The 24925-nt window shown below is 41.4% G+C and overlaps 1 protein-coding gene across 1 annotated transcript in view; it reads left to right on the forward strand.

Annotated features, from left to right (window-relative positions):
* LOC125455609 (mitochondrial basic amino acids transporter) overlaps window positions 1-11159 on the forward strand; it is a 38029-nt gene extending 26870 nt beyond the window's left edge. The window contains exons 3-4 of the mRNA XM_048537793.1: window positions 1807-1890; window positions 7995-11159. Coding sequence (XP_048393750.1) covers window positions 1807-1890; window positions 7995-8738 — 828 coding nt within the window. The 3' untranslated portion in view covers window positions 8739-11159. The remainder of the gene's footprint in view (window positions 1-1806; window positions 1891-7994) is intronic.
* Window positions 11160-24925: the final 13766 nt, after the last annotated feature.

Consider the following 24925-nt stretch of genomic DNA (forward strand, 5'->3'; position numbering starts at 1 on the left):
CTTATATTTGCTTTCAGCAAACCAATGGGAAGTCACCTCCTGAGCTATATCTCTGTCCCCAGAAGCATTAGCACCATTTTATTTTTACAGCAACAGCATTATGTTGTAAGTGCAGCATAAGGTAAAGGGAAGGATACATGATTTTAACTACAAGTGTTGGCCATTGGTGTTCCCCAAGTGAATTGGCTCTAAACATATTTTTATTGGCTGTCTCAAGGCACTAAGGACCCAGGTTCAATTCCAGCCTGGAATGATTATCTAGGTGCAATTTGTACCTTCTCCCCGGGTTAGAGTGGGTTTCACCAATGTGCTCTGGCTTGCGCTGAATGTTGAAAGAATAGGTTAGGTGGATGGGCCATACTAAAAATTGCCCCTTAGTGCCTCAGGATACGTGGCTTAAGTGGGTTAGCCATGATTAAAAATCCCATAGGGGTTACAGGGATGGGGTAGAGGGTTGGGTCGGGCAGGATGCTCTTTGAAGCTTCACTGCAGAATTAATGGGCCGAGTAGTCTTTCTAGACTGTCGGGATTCCATGAATTGTTGGGTTCACTCCGCATGCTTGCTAAAATTTGTATTATTAATTGGAGTACTTTGCAGCAACATTTTGCAAATTAGCCTTGTGCCTTCAAAATTAGCTTGTCCAGACCTGTCCAAATCAGCTTGCATCTGCCTTCAGTCCAGTATTTAATATAGTTCTGCAGACATAGGAAACTCCAGCTTTATACCATTTTTAAAAAAAAGACATTTGGGTGCAGTGCATGAGGAATTAAACATTGGCATGTTATGTGTGGGCTGTCTCCAATTGCATTTAATTGTGTATTCTTCACTTCAACAATGCTGAAATTTGTGAATGTGCTGCAACATGCTATACCACTGCATTTGATGCATAGCACACTGGTAGTGGAGACACTGGCTTATTCTCCTCTCTGCTGCAAATTTGCAGGTATCAGCTGCAGTACTATGAAAAGTACTGAGCAGATTCTGGCTGCTCCCTCTCAAAGGATGAGGAGTAATGAAAGACAGACATCTCTGAGCTGTGTCATGCTTTGCTGCATCTGTGATAGATTGACAGTGGCTGAGACCAGAGACCAGATAGCTCAGCCACAGGATTTACTAAGAAATTATAGGGGTGCTGTGTGGTGTTGGAGAGGTCCATAAACTCCCAAACAATTATGGCATTTAATTTGACATTGGGTTGGAATTCAAATGACTATGTTTACTCTTTGACTATAACTGGCATAATATCAGCATAGGTAAATGAGAGATCAACATTATCTGATTGTATTATGTTTGATGGCTGCCAGAATTTTTTAGCCAGGGTACTGATGCAATTATTTTGGGTTAGGAGCCTCATTTTTCTTGCTATTTTCATGTAATATGTGAAATTCGTTTTGTTTAACTGCTTTTACTTTCTGAGCTAGGGGCTGTCCTCATTAACAGCAAAAGTGTTACTTTGTGATGAGAGATAAGCCTCATCACGGGATTCCTAGTAAGTACAGAAAAGGTGAATTTATACATTCTCGGTTTCTCTCCAGTCTGACTATATACCAAGTGACTATCACTTTTCAGAAAAAAAACTGGAGTTTTAAAAATATATAGCATGTTTCTATTTCTTCTTATAAACATTGCAGAATGTAATTTTTAACACAGGACTTCAAAGTAGCTGTAGAAATAAATGATTGTTAATTCATATCAACCTTCGCTAAACCTGTAACTGATTGTGGTGGTTGATTGTGGAAGAAAATGTTGTTTTCATTCCTGCCAACCAAATCTCTTCCTTTGCTATAAATGTGTTTGTTTTGTAGGTTCGACTTCAAGTACAAAATTCTGACCAGCCACGTTATCGTGGGACTGTACATTGTTTCCGGTCCATTATCAGACAGGAGTCTGTAAGTAGCAAGAGTGTTCATTAGATTGATTGATTGAAGCAGTTTATCGGGGGAGTTATAATTCAAGTTCTTTTTCTGGGCTGTTACACCAATACTGTCACACCACCTGTAATTCCTTGTGAGTAGATTACGACTTAAAAGTTAAGCGTTTTCAAGGCACTTTTCCCCACTATTTAATTTAATCAGACATTCCAGTATTGTGGTAGTTTTTTTTTTAATTTCACCTACAGTTTTTAAACTTTGTTTTCAGGAGTTGGGCTTTCAGGATACTAGTGTTAAATTTCACAGATGTCAGACATAAAAATCTTTATTACTATGCCTGCTGGTTTACTCTCATCCATAGCAATTCGATGTATAAGGAATTGGCAGTGGAATGGGACACGCAGACAGCCCCAATTGCAGAATTATTCAAGATACAGTGAGTTGCTTGGTCTGTTCCATTTAATACAGGCTTGTGGACATTTTCTTCCTCTGTCCTGTTTCCTGAAGACCATTTATTAGGTTATAACAAGCCTTTTAGTACCTCAGTCATCTCACATGTATGTTAGCTATTTGATGAAGAGGAGTTTCATAGCCAAGAACATTGTGTTATTACCAGCTATGCTCAAAATTGAACATTCTGGCAGGAACTATTGCATTGAAATTGAGCTGTGAGTCAGTTTTTTGTGCTGCTGCCGTGACCAATTTTAACCAACTTCACCCAACTTCACACAGCCCAGAGATCAGACTTGGAATCTTGGTGATCTGTGTGACTAACTGATGCATTTCGAGAGGAGCTGGCAGAGTGGAGAGGGAACTGACTTGATTTTTTTTTCCCTAAACAGTAGTGCAGGTTGGCTGCCCTGAATACAGATAACCTACTTGTTTTCATGCTGCATTAACGAAACTGTTTTACTCTGTGATAGCACCAATTGTGCTGCAGACCCACAGGCTCACATTCTTCTACACAAATCTTGCTTAGCCTCAAATTCCTTTCCCACAGCTTTTGATCTCACAATCTGCTTATTTTCCAGGGTGGAACACATTGTAAATCTAATTATACAGTTTCATTTTCAAAGACTAACTGAGCGTGCAGTCAGAGAGGGCAGATAATATTCAAAGTGTGTTTTGAGTATTCTCAAAGTTTGATTTTCTATTACTTACTATTCTTGCTGAATAGTGTAGTACTCCCATCTTGTAATCTTCTCTGGTCCTGCAGTTCTCCAACAGATTTGCACTCATACATTTCAAGCCTAACTAAGCATTCCTAACTTTAATTGCATATAAGCAGCCTCTGATGAAAACAGAAAATGCTAGAGAAACTCTGTGGAGACAGAAACAGAATTAAGGTTTCAAATCCAAAAACTTCTCAGTTCCAAATAGGTTATTATCAAGCTTAAGATGTTAACACTGATATAACTCTCTTCTTTGGAAGTGAAGAGCCTTGGATTTAAAACCGTAATTCTATTTTCCTTTCCACAGACATTGCCATGCCTGCTGAGTTTCTCCATTTTATTTCAGATTTCCAGCATCCACAGTATTTTGCTTTGATATAAGAAGCCTAAGTTTAGCTGTTAAGGTCACAGATGTCCTCCTGAAACACTTTGTCATTCTTACCCTTTAAGATACTCCTTAAAACATATCCTTTTGACCAAACTTTTGGTTAACTACCCGAATATCTTTTTGTGGCTCAGTGCAAAATTTTTGTTCAGTAACACTTTTGCAAGGCACCTTTTTTTATTCCTTGCCTTTAAAGTAGTAAAATGTAAATGTTGTTATCATCATTTGTTATTTGGCAATTTGCAACATTAACATAAAACTGTACATTCATTTGTCTGCATACACATTAACTTTGTTTGCCCAGTCCACTATGCACTAGGTGAGCCAGTGGAAGAATCATTGAAATGGTTTATGCTTTTCTTATAGTCTTTATCTTTGGAGTATGAACTCCAAAGTGGTTTCTACAAACCTGAAGGGAGACCTTTCATATCCCTTCCTATTCCCTTCAACAATTAAACACACATGCATCCTGATCAAACAACTTATTATAAATCCTAATTGAGGTTTCCAGTAGAGAGTAACATCCTAGTGGGCTGTAAGTGTTATGATCATACTACTCGCAATGAGAAGCCAAAGCCATTTTTTAGTGGTGCATCAAGACAGCTTGCTGGAAAATCAGTCTGCTCGCACTGGGCTGGGACATTGCCACACAAGGATTGACAGTACATGTTTTTTTTTAAAGGCTGAGAGGGAGTCTGGTGATCTTCAAAAGTAAAATCCAAAAATAATGCGGCATATTTGAGCAGCCATTCAGGCTTCCTTTTAAGGATCAGCAAATAGCATGCATCATTTGCCAATGTTGAAGAACATGCATCAGGCGCCTATAAATTTTTTAAAATTTATACTCAGGATGTGGCCAACGCAGGTTAGGCCAGCATTTCGTGCCCATTTTAATTGCCTTTGAGATGGTGCCATTGATGTTTCTTCTTGAATTGCTGTAGTACATTTGGTATAGGTACTCCTATAATGCTGTGAGGGAGGAAGTTGCAAGATTTTGACCCATAAATACTGAAGGATTGGAAATATATTTCTAAGTTTGAATGGCAAGTAGCTTGGAGGAAAAACGTGCGGGTAGTGGTGTTCAATATAACTGCTCTCCTTGCCCATCTAGGTGGTACAGTTCATGGATTTAAAAGATGCCAACAGAGGAGCATTGGTGCGCTGTTGCAGTCTATCTTGTAAATGGTATGCACAGCTGCCACTGTGTCCCTGTGGCAGAGGGAGTGAATCTCGAAGCTGTTAATTGAGATGCCAGTCAAGTTGGCTGCTTTGTCTTGCATAACATTGAGCTTGCTGACTGTTTGTTTGTTTTTGAGCAGTAATCATCCAGGTTAGTCGGGAGCATTCTGTCATATTCCTGACTTGTACCTTGTAGGTGGTGGACAAGCTTTGAGAAATCAAGAGATAAAATACTCATGGCAACATTTCCAGCCTCTGACCTGCTCTTATAGCCACCAAATTCTGTCAATGGCTCTGTGACCTGCTCCTTTAACTCTCTCAAAAATCTAAGATGCAACCAATCCAGGCCTGGAAACTTCTCTACCTGGAGTGCTGCCAGCCTTTTCAGCATGATAGAACATGGAAGGGAAAGGTGTAAGGCAGGAGGAGGTACTCATTGACACCATTCAGCTTTGATGGACAAGGCAGTACACTTCAGTACCCGGCATGATGAGGTGAAACTCCAAGCATGGGAAACATCAAATCCAATGAGGTTGTCTAGGATTGCTACGAAGAAGTGAACATGAAGAATGTGGGGGTGAACCAGACTGAGAGGCTGACAACAGGACTTGTTGCGTCAAGTTTCGTTCTATCATGATGCAAATATGAAGTGCACAGAGCAGCTGAAAGGCTGCAAGCACACACTGAGTGGACAGAGTAAGGACTTCCTTCTATAAGGGAAGAGACTGCACTTTGGAACAATGTAAATCCCTTCAAAGGGCAATCGCATACAGTACAGGTGAAAGACACCAACAAGCAAAACACGCTAATTGAACCGAAGGCAGTAATGTACTGTGTGGAGTTTAAGCCCATGCCTATGCAACCTTGACTACATCGTATCAGGAATCAGTTCCTCTAACGGCTGTGGTGCACGAACAATGTATTGCAGCCTACAAAAATTCACTAGTTGCCAGAATAGCTGTCACCTTCCAAGGTCTCATAGCCTGGACTTGGTGCAGGAGCTGCTCACTTTGCATCTTGGACCATTAAACCTAATGTAGCACTAAGGATTGCCACGATTGACACCTTCAATGTTGCATGTACAACTAGAAAGATGGTCGTTCACACAGCTGATGATGAGCAGTGAATATATATTTATAAATGTGAGAAAGTATTTACAGTGAATGTTCACCCGTGCCATCTATGTGCCCTCAGAAGGTGATCTTTATTTGCCTCGCATCACATCTCAGTGTAGCCCTAGGCTCCACAGCTGCAGGGTGAGAGCCTGCCCTACACTGGAACCTGTTGGCCTTGGAGTTATGGCCATGTGGCCCCAGGAGTGGTTGTACCCAGGGAGCCGAGACATGCTGAACACATCCACCCTTCTCAGACTGCCTCAAAGCTGATGCTGTCAGGTTGCCTGAGAGGAGCCTTCCAGAGGGCCTGGATGTGATTCCTCTTCTGGCTGGGTCTCTGCTTGTCAGGAAGTGAGGTCAGAGTCCCTTGATCCTTCTGTTGCCCTACCTTGCTGAACAGCAGTGACCAGAGTGATACCATGCAGATCTAGCAACCCCTGAGGGTGCTGGACCTGCCTGCCATGGCAAGTGCTAACCTGTCCATGGAGGCAGGCAGATACTTGCATGCCAGAGGCAGCATGGTGCACACAGTGCGATGGAGCGCTCCAGTCTTCAAGCTAGTTTGTCTACTACCTCTGACAACCCTGCCTCCTGCTCCTTGTGCATTTCATTGAAGTTCTTAATTGTTGACACTGTGGGGCCCTTATCTGAGCAGGGACCTGGCATTCAGTATTAATTCCAAGACCTAGTAGCCTGGACCATTTCTTCTTCTTTTATCAGCTGTGGAGATGGGGCAGTGATATGTTCACCAGCATGCATTCCTGAGTGTAACTGAGCTAACATTCACGCCCAGGTGTTATTATCTGGTTGCTGGTGGAGAGTGTGGGAGACAACATGGCTACTGCATCCTCTGAGGGGTCTGTCGCCTTTTCCTCCAAGATGGAGAAGGGGTTTGAGGTGCCACTCTTGGCCATAGATTTCATGTTAAACCCACTGATACTTGCAGGAGATAAAGAGACAATGTGTTGCGAACAAGGGTAAGGGCTTTGACATGTTAAAAATTACATTCTCTCTAATTACTTATTCTACTACACCAATCGTGAGATCCATGCATTGCAACAGCTTCCAGAAATGGAAGCAAATGCAAACCTCAGAGCAGCTACACAGCATAGAAGACACTATTGCTGTGCTGCTCTCCCATTAACGCTACTGTGTTAATGGGAGAGCAGCACAGCAATAGACAAAATTTCTTATTTGGTGCTGGGACATGGTTTTTACCATCAGCACGTGACTGACCAGGACCAGGATGACACTTCTGGATTTTTACAAGCTGAATGGTGAACACTCCTTCACACTGCTTGGCTGTCTCCACCCTATTGTGGTCTGCTTCCAACTGAAATGAGATGAAAGTGACTGGTCCAGCTGTTAGTGCTGTAGTGGGAAAGCTGGTGAGCCATTGTGGTTGAGTGTGTCAGCATTGCAGAGGCATGCAGGATTAGTAGGTAGTGGGGGGTGATTGGCTTCGCGAGAGCAAGCAAGAGAAGATGTTGAATGTAATTGTGAGAACACTAGAACATGAGACTTGACAGGTGCTGGAGTGAGAGAGATGTTGCAAAGAGGAGATGGTGACATCTTCCCTGGTGGAGTGGGGGAAGTCACTGACATTTTGTGAAATTGCCGGACATTCCCGTGGACCACGAATACGCACTGACCTGGGTAGTAATCTCTCACCAGGCTATTTGGGTCTGGTGTTGGGTTCTCCTCGGTCAGTCCTGGTGGACAAGGACAATCCTCCTCTGTGCCACTCTATCCACCAGGACCTCCAGGTCCCTGTCAACAAAGCTGGGTGCCAGTTACTCCTCTCAACCATTTCTAGAGAAATTGACATACCTTGTGCAGGGCAGGTCTGAAGTGAGTTCTGAGGAAGGGTCACTGCATCTGAAAAGTTAGCTCTGTTTTCTTCTCCACAGATGCTGCCAGACCTGCTGAGCTTTTCCAGTAACTTTTTGTTTTTGTTAGTTCTGATCGGACAGTGCTTGACCTGGTGCAAAAAACTGTTTTTAAGTGTGGGGTCAATGCCACAAATTGAGAGAGGTCCTGACAGTGGCAAGTAGGACAATATAATGAAGAGGATGCCACAGAGATGTGGTAATGAGGCAAGTTTGGGAAAATAGCATGAGTAATCTCATTAGGCCTTAGGTGTTTTACAAGACCTGTCGAAATTGACCCTTAGCAAATTTTGGTAAAATTCAGCCCTAAGTTTATGAACATTCTAATTGTCACATTGCTAAAATGTTAACCTTTTATTTTCATCTTTTGTTTTTGCTTTAGATATTTGGTCTGTACAAAGGTATTGGTTCGCCAATGATGGGTTTGACTTTCATCAATGCTATTGTTTTTGGTGTCCAAGGAAATACAATGCGTTACTTGGGAAAGGATACACCACTTAACCAGTTCCTTGCAGGTGCTGCAGCTGGGGGTATCCAATGCGTTATTTGTTGCCCCATGGAACTGGCAAAAACCAGGATGCAGCTTCAAGGCATGGGTGAATACCAAGTTAAAAGTAAAGTCTACAAGAATTCACTCGACTGTTTAATCAGAATTTACAAAAAGCAAGGAATCCGTGGAATCAACAAAGGCATGGTAACCACTATTTTCAGAGAAATACCTGCTTTTGGTTTCTACTTCCTTACTTATGATTGCCTGACCAGAGCCTTACACTGTGAGCCCGATGACAGTTACGTAATTCCCAAACTGTTGTTTGCTGGTGGTATGTCTGGGATTGCATCTTGGATTTCCACCTATCCCATGGATGTCATTAAATCCCGAATGCAAGCTGACGGAGTTGGAGGGATAAATCAGTATAGTGGCATTATGGACTGTATCCGTCAGAGTTACCAGAAGGAAGGATGGCAGGTGTTCACAAAGGGGCTCACCTCTACTCTTCTCAGAGCGTTCCCTGTCAATGCTGCTACTTTTGCTACTGTCACACTCTTCCTTATGTACACAAGGGCTGATGATGATTGCAAGGAGCTGGAGTCTGCCTCTGCAATCCAGCAGCATTCAAGCCTCTAAAGCGTCTTCCTTGTTACCTGTGCAGAGCAGCGGCTGTGATAACTCAATTTTACTCAATCCTATTTTTGTAAGTGTAGTAAAGTTATGAAAATGTTTCAGGGTGTAAATAAGCTCCATTTAAAAATTAAGTCTTTATAAAATAAAGTCATAGGTCTAACTTTTAACAGAATTCCATCAGTTTTGTGAGACTACAGCTTCATGCCTTATATTAAATGAATGTATATATTGCATTTTAGTTTATAAACATAGTAAGAAAAATATTACTTTGGCTCATTGCAGTAGGCATGTACTGTACAGAAACTAATTAACAGGGCTGGTTTTAGAGTCATAGAAAGCACAGAGGGTCCAGGTTTAGAAAAATGAAGATTTCTGAAGAAATTGCAGTACACTTTCACTTTTTCCTGAGACTTGTTAATGGGCAATAAGGAACTGGCCACCCTTTTACACACTACCTATTTCCTCATTTCCATGGAAGTGAATGGTAAATCAGGTACCACAATGTAAAACTAGCAGTCAATCCAATATAATGTTTCCCACCTGGAAGTAAAAGTAAACTTTTACCTCTTTAATATGAATAAGATGCATGCAGCTAAATTAGTTTGTACTCCATTTTTAGTCTGTGTTTTCAGCACAGTAGAGTAACTTCATTGGCGATTAATGGCCTGAATTGTAACAAACCCTAATGTATTCAATTAAGTAGGAGGTATGCTTTCTCAGAAAACAGCATTTGAGCTGACATATTAAGTCTTAGTGTTTCACCCATGCTAAATAGCAAAAACTGCTAACCTCAGTACCTAAATGGCTGTTGAGCCTTGAATATTGTGCTCACTATGTGGCACATTTATCCATTATTACTGTTGTGGTAAGTCAGGATCTTGCAGGCTTTAGCCCTTTCTTTTGCAAAGACCTGATGTAACTTGAATAATTCACACTTTTTAGCCAGTTCTATTCTGCAAAACAATCTGTTACATTTTGTTATTATTTTTACAGTATTTTTCCCAACCCCACTAATTTCCTAGCTGTAATGATATGTTTCATAGCCCTTGCTCCCTCACCGCAACGTATTTTAGTAAAGTATATACAATTAGTTTTACTAGGAACCAATCACTTCACAACTGAGTTTTCAGAAATTTGTACACCTCTGTCATTTTGATATGTTGTGACACCTTGTTCATTTAATTATGATTTATGTGCAGTACACCAATGGAATTTCTGTTTTTATTTTTTGTTGTGATATGTTGATGAGGAATTGTTACTGTGAATAAACCAATGTGGTAGCTCACCAGTCCTACAGGTTGCTGAGTTAGTCACTTCACAGATGGATAGAATATTACTATATCAGGGTCCATGTACATTTAGCTTTCCTAACACTTAAGTAGGTTCTTCAGTGTTGCACTGTTTTGAGTGCAGTATGTGCTGTAAACTTCCTGAAATATATGTTGCTTCTCACCTCTCCAGAGGTTGCAGTGTTGGAAAGCCTCACAGTGGGAGCCACAGTGTTGACATCTTGGGGACAGTTCAGCCACATTCATAATGATTGTTACAGCTAATATGAATTGGTATAATTGTGACTTGAAACAGGCTGGATGTTTAGATTCACTATCCAATGATATGTGGATTAGAAGTCACTCATCGCTTAAGTTTTGTGCAGCAGGTCCTTGTGTCAGTAAGCTTCTGGCATCTGGATGGAATTTAAAAATAAGTCTGAGCAAGTTTATTTTAAATTAATAGTGTATAGCTGTTTTACGCTTTACTGTTAAAGGTAAAATTTTAAAGCATTACCAGTTTCATCTACCAAAGGATAGAGGTTTTTTTTTCTGTTCGAAGGTCCAGCACTCCTTTTAAGATTACTGTTGTGCATGAACTCCCACCTGCCCATCTTTATGCAATTTCTGGAAAGCATATGTTGCCTTGGTTAACCAAGGTGGTTACGTGGCATTGAACGACTAATGACGGGTAGGGATTACAGAAATCCAAGCTTCTCTGTAAATTGGGACAGGTGCAATACATATTGGTCTGAGATGCTGATCAACAAAGATTCTCAATTTGCGCCATTTCCAGGATATTTTTTTAATGGGCACTGAACACTTTATTTCACAATGTGAGAAAAGAGAAAGCATTTGTTCGTTCCTAGCACTATGATCAACTTTCTCACTTATCATGCAAATTGCAATTTCAAAGTGAGTGTTTGTTTGAATCTGGAAACCTTGAATGTCTATATATTATCTGAACAATTTCCATATCAGAATTGAAAATGCATGTTTGATTAACAGTACAGTACAGCTTTGACTTTTTGGTCAATTAGTTTGTACTGTGTATTGCTTGTTTCAATATGTTTCACATCATGTACCTTACTATGTAAAGTACCATAGGGAGACTGTAAGGAGAAAAAAGGGAAAATAAAATCCATATTCAGATTGAGTTCCTGTTAATTTTGTTTTACTTTGTACGTTTGAAGATGATAAAATTCAGTGCCTCACATTTGTTTCCTCTCACAATCGAGTTCGGTTTTTCAACCCTCTTACAATGTTCTTTTTTGAAATGAGATATCACAAGATTGAAGCCGTTTAAAAACAGACTGGCAATTTCACTTCAAACAGAAGAATGATGTTGTAAATTCTCTAGGTGACCTCCTTGTCACTGAATTCAGTATTGCTTTACTGCAACTTAAAATCACTTAAATACATTTTGCAACAATTTGGAATTCCAAATTTATTTATGCATGAAATCTTCAAACATTTTAATTATGAAAATCTTGGTGCAAGAATTGTGGAATTCAAAGTAATAAAGGTAACTTGCATTCATATTTTGCCTTTAATGTGAGAAAAGTTTGCAAGGTGAGGAATAACGAAATTAAGGATGCCAAGCATTGGAAATTTTTGTGTCGCTGACCAAAAGTTTTATTATTTTGGTCTTAGGGAAGATCCTCAGGCTATTGAAAGGTTTAGGGAGGAAACAGAAAAGTGCAGGTCCCCGACTGCTGAAGGGAGACCATGCCCAAGTCATCAGAATTGTATGATTGGAGTGTATTGAATGGGATGGTGGTAAGTTGTACAACAGAAAATGATAGGAGGTTTGGGAGCAAAATAGGGCTTGTCAGCACTGCAATTCAGGCAATATTAGCGCCCTTTTAAGATGGTATTGAAAGCATACCAATCAGACAGATCATGACGATAATAAATACCAGCAGCATTTCAGTCACTTAGGCTGTCTTGGCAGAAACTTAGTTTTATTTCCTTTGGCAGGAGACCACCAGGCAAAATGAGTACACAAGGATTTTCTGGAATAGGAATCAGCCTTTGCCATTGCTGTTAGGCAAGAAGCTGAGGAGCAGGAGCATGAAAGGGAGGAGACATTGGAAGACACGGAAGAAGCCAAATAACACTGTCCTATTCCTTGCCATTCCCTTGCCCGCAAAATGACCTCTTGTTCATAATGGAAAAAGTAAATGCCATAACAGAATAAACACTGTAATGCAAACTTATAACTTGATTCATGTTGTATTGCATACAAAAAATGCTAATTAGCCTTATGCTATTCCTCAATGTCTCTTGTTCTATATTGCACTAAGACCAACAAATGTTCAAGTTGGAAGCCAATATTTGACTAATTTTGTCTAGGTCTCCCCAGGACAGTGTAACACCTCCCTGGTATAACAAAATATTCAGCCTTACAATATACTGCATTCATTCTCCACTTAACAAAAGTATAAATACATTAAAAATCAAATGGTTAAAGTAAAATGCTCATATTTTCCCAGACTGCATTACAATCATGTGTATTGCAAAAAACTAAAACATGCTTGGTTCTAGCAGTCATTACTGAACTAATTTTATTTACATCTCCCCAACAGCAAGGGACACAGGTTAGAATAGCAAGATGCTCATCTATTGCAATATACTGTACTCCTACCCCACTTTTAAAAACAATTCAAAAATTAAAATATAAAGTGGTACTTGTGCTTAATTTCTAAGAATACAAAATGACAAAACTAATATCAATACTAGCTAAATTTAACAGGTTGGATTGCATATTTGCCTTTGGGTTAATCACTGAAAATGTGTACACAGAAAATGCTGGAAAAATGCAGCAGGACTGGTAACACATATGGAGAGAGAAACGTAGTTGCAGTTTCAAGTCTGTTATGACTTTTCAAAACTAATAGTGTTGGAAAATAGATTATTTTTATACTTCTGGCAGAGGACAAGCAAGAGGGCAAATAGTGTACAATCCCAGTGCAAAAGGCAAAGGGGTTGTCAATAATGAAGAAATTGTAAAATTAGTGTAAATTAAGGTACAAAAGAGAAAGAATTGGTTCTCTCTATGAAGTACCGAGTGAACAAGACACAAATATGAGACAGCTGTGGGAGAAGAGAATGTAAGAAAAATGAAGGACAGACATAATGCGGTCAGTTTCTAGCTCACTTTGCTCTACCAGCAAATTCTGTAATACCAACAAAGTTTCAGTTCCTTTGTGTCTCATGCTTTCTTCCTAAATTTCACTTGGAAATTGTAGGAGGAATATGGACTGGATAAAGTCAATTGTGCTCTTTTATCAGATTTACTCTTTCAGGCAAACAGTATGCATTACACAGACTCTGTTGCCAATTCACACTAGACATAAGAATGCATTTGTCACATCAAAACAGTTTACATACTTTTCTTTGTCATCTCAGCAGTTTGTCACCACAACCTTCTTAAGAACTTTCAAATCTCTTCAATTTCATTCCTGTTACTAACATCATAACTCATCTTCACTTTGTATTACCTTTCTCTTTTCTATTGATATGCTTAAGCACATTAAATCATGCCTTATTAACACATAAGATGAGCAAGGTTTTATGCATAATGGGCATAATTTTGGAAGAGAACAGAGAATTGACTAACCTATGGTGAAGAGAACATGGCAATTACTACCTAGCTTGTCACATAACAAACAGTTATGCCAAGACTGTTTCAAAAGCTGTATAGTGCACTTCTTCGTGTTGATACTAAGGTGGTGTGGAATTAGTGTTTTCTCCATTTTTACTCTGGAATATTTCAGACTGTAGGGCAAAATCTGACACCAACACATCTGGCAGCCCATAAATTGCAAATCAGCTCCTCAAAATCTTAAATAATTTCATCACTTGTACTATTGACCATAGACTCAATAGTATATCCATTTGCTATAGGTACTAACCTATAGCACTCATTTCCTTCCACGTTAAAGAAATTGACATGGATTCTTTTTGATAATTTTCATGTGTTTGACCAAGGAATACTAGGAATAGCTTCTTGCTAATCCAGTCATACAGATAATCCTTGTGTGGGTTTGCTGAAATTATTTTATCAATCTGTCCCTAAACACTGGTGGCAAAATGGCACATACTCAGTTCAGGTTTGTGTGAATTACTCCTACAATTTGTCATCATTGCACTATTTAGATCAGTCACTTGTGACGTAATTGAACATGTTCATGAATAACAAGCATTTGTAAGTTTCTTCACTAATTTCTGTAGTGGACACTGGCATGTTACTAGTCAGCTTAAAAGTGAATCAGTACTCTGGTCACATGATACTTAATTTTGATGGCTGGTCAGTATGAGATTATCTCCCATACCTGATGCCATACTGCCTATAAGAATGTACCAAAAATCTGTGATTGGTCAATCAACAAAGTGAACTTCCTATCATACATTTCTTTGTACTCCGGAAACTTAGTTATATATGATCACTTTCTTTTCGATCTGTAAGCAACTTTGTTCTGACTTCATTAAGCTGTGTGAACATGTTATAGGCTTTCCAGTTTTATGATTTGTATGCCCCTGTGGTCTGGCATGGAATGCTAAAGCCAATTTTTTTTTTGGAATTACAGGGGATCAAGGCAGCTTCACAAGTTCAATGCTTTGAGGTGCCACAGGACCACTCTTGCTTTCACTTCAGAATAGTTAAAACAGAGAAGAAAATCTATTTGCTGAAATAGGAATGAATTTAAAACAATATACAATATTCCCAATGAATCACTGTAGGGAATATTCCCAACCCTTGTACTCAATATTCCCAATGAATCATTGTAGGGAATCTAATCTAATTTTGTAGATTCATTATTCTCATGTCTTGCTTTCAAAATCCCTTCCAATTTCTCCTGCATTAAACAACTACCTCCGCTAACTATTTGTTTAAGCTTTTAGCTTTGATACCATACTCAAAGTTGAGCTAGGATATTGTTTCACATTATGTTGTGCTCTTACTGTCTTAGAACAAAGAACAAAGAAAATTATAGCACAGTAACAGGCCGTTCGGCCCTCCAAGCCTGTGCTATTCCAGATCCTTTATCTAAACCTGTCGCCTATTTTCCAAGGATCTGTATCCCTCTGCTCCAGGCCCATTCATGTATCTGTCGAGATACATCTTAAATGATGCTATCGTGCCTGCCTCTACCACCTCCGTTGGCAATGCATTCCAGGCACCCCCCCCACCCTCTGCATAAAGAACTTTCCACACATATCTCCCTTAAATTCTAAATGGTGAGAAAATTTGTAAAGCAGACGTACAAAGGGATCTGGGAGTGTTGGTCCAGGATTCTCTAAAGGTTAACTTGCAGGTAGAGTCCGTGATTAAGAAAGTGAATGTAATGTTGTCCTTTTTCTCAAGAGGGTTGGAATATAAAAACATCGATGTGCTTCTGAGACTTTATAAAGCTCTAGTTAGGCCCCATTTACAATACTGTGTCCCTGTTTGGGCCCCACACCTCAGGTAGGACATACTAGTCCTGGAGCGTGTCCAGGGGAGATTCACACGGATGATCCCTGGAATGGTAGGATTAACGTATGATGAACGGCTAAGGATCCTGGGATTGTATTCATTAGAGTTTAGAAGGTTGAGGGGAGATCTAATAGAAACTTACAAGATAATGTACGGCTTAGAAGGGGTGGACGCTGGGAAGTTGTTTCCATTAGACGGGGAGACTAGGACCCATGGGCACAGCCTTAAAATTAGAGGGGGTAAAGTTAAAACAGAAATGAGATGACATTTCTTCAGCCAGAGAGTGGTGGGCTTGTGGAATTCATTGCCACGGAGTGCAGTGGAGGCCCGGACGTTAGATGCCTTCAAGGCAGAGATCGATAAATTCTTGATCTCACAAGGAATCAAGGGCTACGGGGAGAGTGCAGGGAAGTGGGGTTGAAATGCCCATGATTTAAATGGCGGAGTGGGATTTGATGAACCAAATGGCCTTACTTCCACTCCTATGTCTTACGGCCTTATGGTCTAAATTTATCCCCTTTCACCTTGAAATTGTGACCCTGAGTAATTGAGTCCCCCTCTCTGGGAAAAAGCTTCTTGCTATCCACCTGATACTTACCTCTCATGATTTTGTAGACCTCAATCAGGTCCCCCCTCAACCTTCTTGTTTCTAATATAAATAATCTTAATCTACCCACCTCTCTTCATAGCTAGCACCCTTCCTACCAGGCAACATCCTGGTGAACCTCCTCTGCACCCTCTTGGTAATTCGGCGACCAGAACTGTATGCAGTATTCCAAATGTGGTCAAACCAATGTCCTATACAACTGTAACATGACTTGCCAACTCTTGTACTCAATACCCCGTCTGAGGAATGAAAGCATGCAACGTGCCTTCTTGACCACTCTATCCACCTGCGTTGCCACCGTCAGGGTACTATGGACCTGAACACACAGATCTCTCTGTGCATCAATTTTCCCCAGGGCTTTTCCATTTACCATCTAGTTCGTAAGGCTCCACCTAGACTTGAACTCGGATCATAGGATTCAGAAATCAGCACACTCACCATTACACCATGGCAGCCAGAGCCTTCATACTAATTGCAATGTTTTCTAAGAAGAAACCAACCCCTGTCACTTAATACCTGATCAATGAAGTTCTGGAACACTGCAATTAATACACCAAATGGGTGCCTGTTCTATTGGTACAACTTTCTATGACTAATAAATAACCTCTTATCAGTTAATTCTAATTTCAAATATGCATTTAACAAATCTATTTCATAGCCCTTGGTCATACAGTACTTAAGTATTCCTGAAAAAAGACATACTGTCAAAGTTTTTGATCTTGCACTCATCAGGTCAGGTCAGAAGACTACCATTTTAAGGGGCAAACCATCATTCATACTATGTCAGAGGAGAGTGCTGATTGGTTGGCAATCAGCATCTACTCTGTTCGATGTGTTGCCAGGAGCACAACCCAATTAATGGCCATCAATAGTTAACTGCAGGACATTGTTTATATTTTAAACAAGGCAACTTGGCTGTAATTCAGTAATTATGTGTGTTAATCAATTATACTAATTATATACAACCAATTTAGGATTGTTATTTGGGTTCAGTGTGGTGCACTGTGTGTACTGGAAGCTGCACATTTATTTGTTCATGTGGTCCTATTCTTTGTAAGCAGAAAAGACCTGTATTAAACAGTCATAGAGATGTGCAGCATGGTAACAGACCCTTTGATCAAACTCATCCATGCCAACCAGATATCCTGAATAAGTTTAGTCCCATTTGCCAGCATTAGGCACATATCCCTCTAAACTCTTCCTATTCATAAGCTCATCCAGGTGCCTATTAAATGTTATAACTGTAGCAGCCTCCAGCAGCTCATTCCATACATGCACTGCCCTCTGCATGAAAAAGTTACCCTTTAGGTCCCTTTTAAATCTTTCCCCTCTCATTTTAAACCTATGCAGTCTAGATTTCCCTCCTTGGGGAAAATACCTTGTCTATTTACCCTATCAATGCTCCTCATGATTTTACAAACCTCTATAAAATCATCCCTCAACCTCCAATGCTCCAGAGAAAATAGCCCCAGCCTCTTCAGCCTCAAACCCTTCAATCCAGGCAACATCTTCATAAATCTTTTCTGGACCTTTTTGTGTTTCACAACATTCTTCCTATAGCAGGGAGACCAGAATTGCAGGCAGTATTCCAAAAGTGGCCCAACCAATGTCCTGTACAGCCACAAATGATCTCCCAACTCCTATACTCAATGCACCAACCAATTTAGGCTAACATTCCATATGCCTTCTTCACTATTCTGTCTACCTGGAACTCCACTTTCAAGGAACTGTGAACCTGCACTCCAAGGTTTCTTTGTTAAGCAACACTCTCTAGGACTTTACCATTAAGTGTATAAATCCAGCCCTGATTTGATTTCCAAAATGCAATGCTTCACAATTATCTAAATTAAACTCCAATTGCCATTCCTCAGCCCATTGGCCCATATGATCAAGATCCCATTGAACTCTGAGGTAACTTTCTTTCTTGCCCACTACATCTCCAATGTTGGTGTCATCTGCAAATTTACTAACCATACCTCCTGTGTTCACATTCAAAACATTTATATAAATGACGAAAATCGATGGACCCAGTACAGATCCTTGTGGCACACCTACGGTCACTGGCTTCCAGTCTGAAAAGCCACTGTCCACCACCACCTTCAAGCCAGTTCTGTATCCAAGTGGTTATTTCTCCCTGTATTCCATGTGATATAACGCTGCTAACCAGTCTACCGTGAGGACCCTTCATCGTGTTCTTCATCAATATTCAGGATCATCATTAACTGGCGATACTTCCCAAACAATACCTCAACTACAAATTAGATCATTAAACCATATCCAGATTGTTTTGATCACATTCTTTCATCAATCACCACATATTATTGCTCCCACTGCTGGAGGGCTCCTGCCATGCTCATTCCCCACCCTTCAGCAAGATGTGGTTAATCCACCTTTTGCCTCCTCTGGAGGTCCCTAGTATCATGCATGTCAATATTCAGCCAATCCGATTCACTCTATGCGATATCAAGAAACAGTTGGAAGTATGGGATGCTGCAAATCCTGCAGGCCCTGACAATATTTTGGCAATAGCAGTCAAAATTCCTGCTCCAGAATTTTCTGCGGCCTACCCAAATTGCTCCAATACAGCAACAATACTGCCATCAACCTATCAAAGTGCACAGAAAGAATGACACACCCCACCCGGCCAATTTCTGCCCCATCAGCCTTCCTTTGATCAACAGCAAAGTGATGGAAGTGGTTGTCGGCAGTGCTATCGAGTGGTACTTGCAAAGAAATAACCTGCTTATTGACGTTCAGTTTGGGTTCTGCCAGGGCCATTCAGCTCTTGGCCTCCTTACAGCTTTTGTTCATTCAGACAATTCGGTTTTCCCAATCTACAATAAGATTAAAGTCCTCAAGATTAATGTGCCCTTATTATTTCCTGCTCTGTTCCCTGTCCTACAGAATAGCTACTGTCAGGAAGAACGTAGGCTATTCCCACCGGTGTTTTCCTCCTCTGAATATTTCAAAGAACAATACAGCACAGGAGCAGGCCTTTCAGCCTTCCAAGCCTGCGGTGCCACATTTTGCCCTTCCATACAAAAACTGTCTTCACTGACAGGATCCATTTTCCTTCTATTCCCTTTCTATTCATGTACTCATCCAGGTGCTTCCTGAAAGCTGCTATTGTGTCTGCTTCCTTTGGCAGCACGTTCCAGACACTCACCACCCTTTGTGTGAAAAATCTTGCTTCATACATCCGTTAAACTTCTCCCCTTGCACCTTGAACCTATGTCATCTACTAAATGATCCTTCCACCCTGAGAAATAGCCTCATACTTTCTACTCTATCCACGCCATTCACAATCTTACAAACTTCTATCGAGTTGCCCCTCAACCTTCTGTGTTCCAGTGAAAACAAACCCGGCCCATCCAAACTTTCTTCGTAGCTAAAATCAATCCTACCAGGGAACATCCTGGTAAACCTTTCCTGTACAGTCTCCAAAGCATCTACATCCTTCTGGTAGTGTAGTGTTATGCATATATAGAAAGCCAGAGAGTAGCCAGGGACACTCAAGGACAAAGCAAGGAATCTAGGTATGGAGCCAGAAGAGGTAGGTGAGGTCTCAAACGAATACTTTGTGTTGGTATTTACCAGAGAAGGCATGGGAGGAGGATGATCTCAGGGAAGGGGGTGTCAGGTTTCTAAGCCAAGTTACTATTAAAAAGGAAGGTGTTGTACATATTCAAAAATAAAAAAAGAATTAAGTTAGATAAGTCCCAGGGTCCTGATGGGATCTAGCCCAGATTATTGAAGGAGGCAAGAGAATAAATTGCTGGAGAGTGCAAGACATCTTTGTATCCTCTTTGGCCACAGGTGAGGTCCCAGAGGACTGGAGAATAGCTAATAGTGTCCCACTTGTTAAGACAAGTAGCAGGGATAATCCTGGAAATTACAGGTCTGTGAACCTCACGCTGGTGGTAGGGAAATTATTGGAAAAAGATTCTCAGAAACAAGTTCAATATGCATTCAGAAGCAAACAGACTTATTAGCAATAGACAGCATGGTTTTGTGCAGAGGAGATCATACCTCACTAACTTGATGGAGTTTTTTGAGGAGGTGACAAAAATGATTGATGAGGGAAAAGCAGTCGATATTGCCTTTATGTACTTCAGTAAAGCCTTAGACAAGGACCCTCATGGCAGACTCACATGGTATCAGGCGTGAGCTGGCAAGATGGATGCAGAACTGGTTTAGTCACAGGAGACAGTGGGTAGGATACTTTTTTGAATGGAGGGCTGTTCAATCCCATATCAACCCATCATACTTTCCTTCCTGTCTGCACATTCAAAAAGCTACATTCCCTTGAATATTTAGTTCCCTGCTCTGATGTCCTTGCAACCATTTTTCATAATGGCCATAAAGTTATATCATTATTTGTGCTATTAATTCATTAATTTTGGTGTGAACATTTTGCACATTTAAGTAAAGAGAATGATTAGGATGAGCTGCTTTATTGTAAACTGGAGAATATTCAGACAAATTGGTGGCTATAGGCTCATTTAAGGGACATTCAAATTTAGTGAGACAACTGCAGGGTGGTAAAGCAGAGGAGCCATGTAGGCTGTGGAAAAGGTGGCAGGGGCAAAGTTCCTGGCACAGAAGAAACAAAAGGTGGCATAGCTGGATGAAGGATAGGAAGGAGATGAGACAAACTCTCGTATTGGGCCGACAGAAAAATGTATACTCCTCCAGTAATTGTAATACAGGTAAACACCTCATGGTGGCAGTATTACATTTCGGACAAACAGACTGACTCCACAGTAACAAAGTGTGGAGCTGGATGAACACAGCAGGCCAAGCAGCATCTCAGGAGCACAAAAGCTGACGTTTCGGGCCGAGACCCTTCATCAGAGAGGGGGATAGGGAGAGGGAACTGGAATAAATAGGGAGAGAGGGGGAGGTGGACCGAAGATGGAGAGAAAAGAAGATAGGTGGAGAGGAGAGTGTGGGTGGGGAGGTAGGGAGGGGATAGGTCAGTCCAGGGAAGACGGACAGGTCAAGGAGGTGGGATCAGGTTAGTAGGTAGGAAGGTGATGTGACTGTGGTACCTGGTTTGCATCAGGACATGGTCGAGCAGTTTCAGTATCAAGGCTGAAGCCTCTTCCAGGGATTCCTAACCTGAAGAAGTTACCCTCCTTCCTCCGGACCAACCTCAGGAAATCTCTCTCCCACTGCAACTCTCTTGCAATCTCTTCAGCCTTGAAACTGCTCGACCATGTCCTGAAGCAAACCAGGTACCACAGTCACATCACCTTCCTACCTACTAACCTCATCCCACCTCCTTGACCTGTCCGTCTTCCCTGGACTGACCTATCCCCTCCCTACGTCCCCACCTATACTCTCTCCACCTATCTTCTTTACTCTCCATCTTCGGTCCGCCTCCCCCTCTCTCCCTATTTATTCCAGAACCCTCTCCCCATCCCCCTCTCTGATGAAGGGTCTAGGCCCGAAACGTCAGCTTTTGTGCTCCTGAGATGCTGCTTGGCCTGCTGTGTTCATCCAGCTCCACATTTTATTATCTTGGATTCTCCAGCATCTGCAGTTCCCATTATCTCTGACTCCACAGTAGATAGGTTGCGAGAGAATTTCGCTCATGCGTTGTTCTTTGGGTCACTTTGGAATTGGAATTAGACTTTACTGTCACTTGTACTGAAGCCCAGGAAACAGGAGCGCAGTGAAAAGTAAACAAAGTCACCATTCTCCGGCATCATTTTAAAATGCAAAACCAGAATTTTGTTTAAGTGAAGAAATAAAGGAGAGTGGGGAAAAATAAAAAAGAAAAACATTCAGATTGTTAAGTCCTTATCCAAAAGAAAAGGAAAAAGTCCAAATTTTAAAATCTTATCTCCCTGGGCCTTGCCCAGGTCTGGATTTTTGGTCAGCCTCATCCTGAAACATGCTCCACCAATTATCTTTGCAGGCAGAGCGAAAAAAAATGGAACTTTTCTCAATAGGCAAAAGCAGATTCGAGAAGCCTATTTTACTGCTTGTTTAATGTTCTTTTCTACTGAATGTAAATTCCACCTACAGAAAGGCGACAATAAAAAAGGTCTTCTAAAATTCAGCAGAATATAGATAGACTGGAGAGTTGGGCAGATAAATGGCAGATGGAGTTCAATCCGGGCAAATGTGAGGTGATGCATTTTGGAAGATCAAATTCAAGGGCGAACTATACAGTAAATGGAAAAGTCCTGGGGAAAATTGATGAACAGAGAGATCTGGGTGTTCAGGTCCATTGTTCCCTGAAGGTGACAACGCAGGTCAGTTGGGTGGTCAAAAAGGCATATGGCATGCTTTCCTTCATTGGGCGGGGTATTGAGTACAAGAGTTGGCAGGTCATGTTGCAGTTGTATAGGACTTTGGTTCGGCCACATTTTGAGTACTGTGTACAGTTCTGGTCGCCACATTACCAAAAGGACGTGGATGCTTTGGAGAGGGTGCAGAGGAGGTTCACCAGGATGTTGCCTGGTATGGAGGGTGCTAGCTATGAAGAGAGGTTGAATAGATTAGGATTATTTTCATTAGCAAGGCGGAGATTGAGGGGGGACCTGATTGAGGTCTACAAAATCATGAGGGGTATAGACAGGGTGGATAGCAAAAAGCTTTTTCCAAGATGGAGGACTCAATTACTAGGGGTCATCAGTTCAAAGTGAGAGGAGGAAAGTTTAAGGGAGATACGTGTGGAAAGTTCTTTACGCAGAGGGTGGTGGGTGCCTGGAATGCGTTGCCAGCGGAGGTGGTAGACGCAGACACGTTAGCATCTTTTAAGATATATTTGGACAGGTACATGGATGGGCAGGGAGCAAATGGACACAGACCGTTAGAAAATAGATGACAGGTTAGTCAGAGGATCTTGATCGGCGCAGGCTTGGAGGGCCAAAGGGCCTGTTCCTGTGCTGTAGGTTTTTTTTGTTCTTTTGTTCTTTTATTATCTCTGTCCAGAGTAGTAATAACCCAGTGGGGCTAGCTTTCCTGTCTCAACTATGTTTAGCTAGGATGTCAGGATTTTAAAAAAAATATAATTTCACAAAATGGCAACATCTCTGGCTAACCAGCATTGTTGCTCAACCTTAATTGCCTTTGAGATGATGTTGGTGAGGTGCTTGTGATAATGGGAACTGCAGATGGAGAATCCAAGATAATAAAATGTGAGGCTGGATGAACACAGCAGGCCCAGCAGCATCCCAGGAGCACAAAAGCTGACGTTTCGGGCGTGGACCCTTCATCAGAGAGGCCCAGGCCCGAAACGTCAGCTTTTGTGCTCCTGAGATGCTGCTGGGCCTGCTGTGTTCATCCAGCCTCACATTTTATTATCTTGGTGAGGTGCTGCTGTCCAGCTGGTGTAGATACGCCCACACTGCTTTTACAGCACTCCAACATTTTGATCCAGTGACAGAAAAACAATAGCGATACATTTTTTGCTTAATGTTGTGTGGTTTTGAGGGGAACTTGCATGTGGTTTAATTCAATTGTTTATGGAATAATCGGCATTGCTGGTTGGGCCAGCATTTGTTGCCCATCCCCAGTTGTCTTTGATGTGGTAGTGGTGAGCTGCCTTCTTGAACCATTGCAGTCTATTTGGTGCAGATAAACCCACAGAAGGGAGGGAGTGATATTTTGGGAGGGACTTTCATTGTCCAGACCTAGCTACATGTGGACATGGGCTGCTTCAGTATCTGAGGAAATGTGAATTGTACTGAACATTGCATAATCATCAGCGAACAACCCCACTCCCACTTCTGGCCTTATAGTGGAGGAAAGGTCATAGATGAAGCAGCTGAAGATGGTTAGGCTAAACACAATACCGAAGGAACTCATGCAAAGATGTCCTGGATCTGAGATGGCTGATCTCTAAACACCACAGCCATCTTCCTTTGTGCCAGGTATGAGACCAGCTTTAGAATGAATGGAAATGAGGAGGTGATTTTGTTCATGCTCCTTGATGCCACACTAAATCAAATGCTGTTAATTTGTCAAATACTGTCACTCTAACCTTAACTTTGGAATTCAGCTGTTTTACATAGAACATAACAGCACAGTACAGGCCCTTTGGCCCTTGTGTCGCCCTGTCATACCAATTTGAAGCCCATCTAACCTACATTATTCCATGTACGTCCATATGCTTGTCCAATGTCGACTTAAATGTACTTAAAGTTGGCGAATCTACTACCATTGCAGGCAAAGCGTTCCATTCCCTTACTACTCTGAGTAAAGAAACTACCTCTGACATCTGTCCTATATCTTTCACCCCTCAATTTAAAGCTATGCCCCCTCGTGCTCGCCGTCACCATCCTAGGAAAAAGGCTCTCCCTATTCACCCTATCTAACCCTCTGATTATTTTATACGTCTCAATTAAGTCACCTCTCAACCTTCTTCTAACGAAAACAGCCTCAAGTCCCTCAGCCTTTCCTCGTAAGACCTTCCCTCCATACCAGGCAACATCCTAGTAAATCTCCTCTGCACCCTTTCCAAAGCTTCCACATCCTTCTTATAATGCAGTGACCAGAACTGTATGCAATACTCCAAGTGTGGCCGCACCAGAGTTTTGTACAGTTGCAGCATAACCTCATGGTTCCAGAACTCAATCCCTCTATTAATAAAAGCTAAAACACTGCATGCCTTCTTAACAACCCTGTCAACCTGGGTGGCAACTTGCAAGGATCCATGTACATGGACACCGAGATCTCTCTGCTCATCTACACTGCCAAGAATCTTACCATGAGCCCAGTACTTTGCATTCCGGTTACTCCTACCAAGTACGTCACCTCACACTTGTCCACATTAAACTCCATTTGCCACCTCTCAGCCCAGCTCTGCAGCTTATCTGTC

The sequence above is a fragment of the Stegostoma tigrinum genome, chromosome 10 (assembly GCF_030684315.1).
Source record: "Stegostoma tigrinum isolate sSteTig4 chromosome 10, sSteTig4.hap1, whole genome shotgun sequence".
Taxonomy (NCBI): domain Eukaryota; kingdom Metazoa; phylum Chordata; class Chondrichthyes; order Orectolobiformes; family Stegostomatidae; genus Stegostoma; species Stegostoma tigrinum.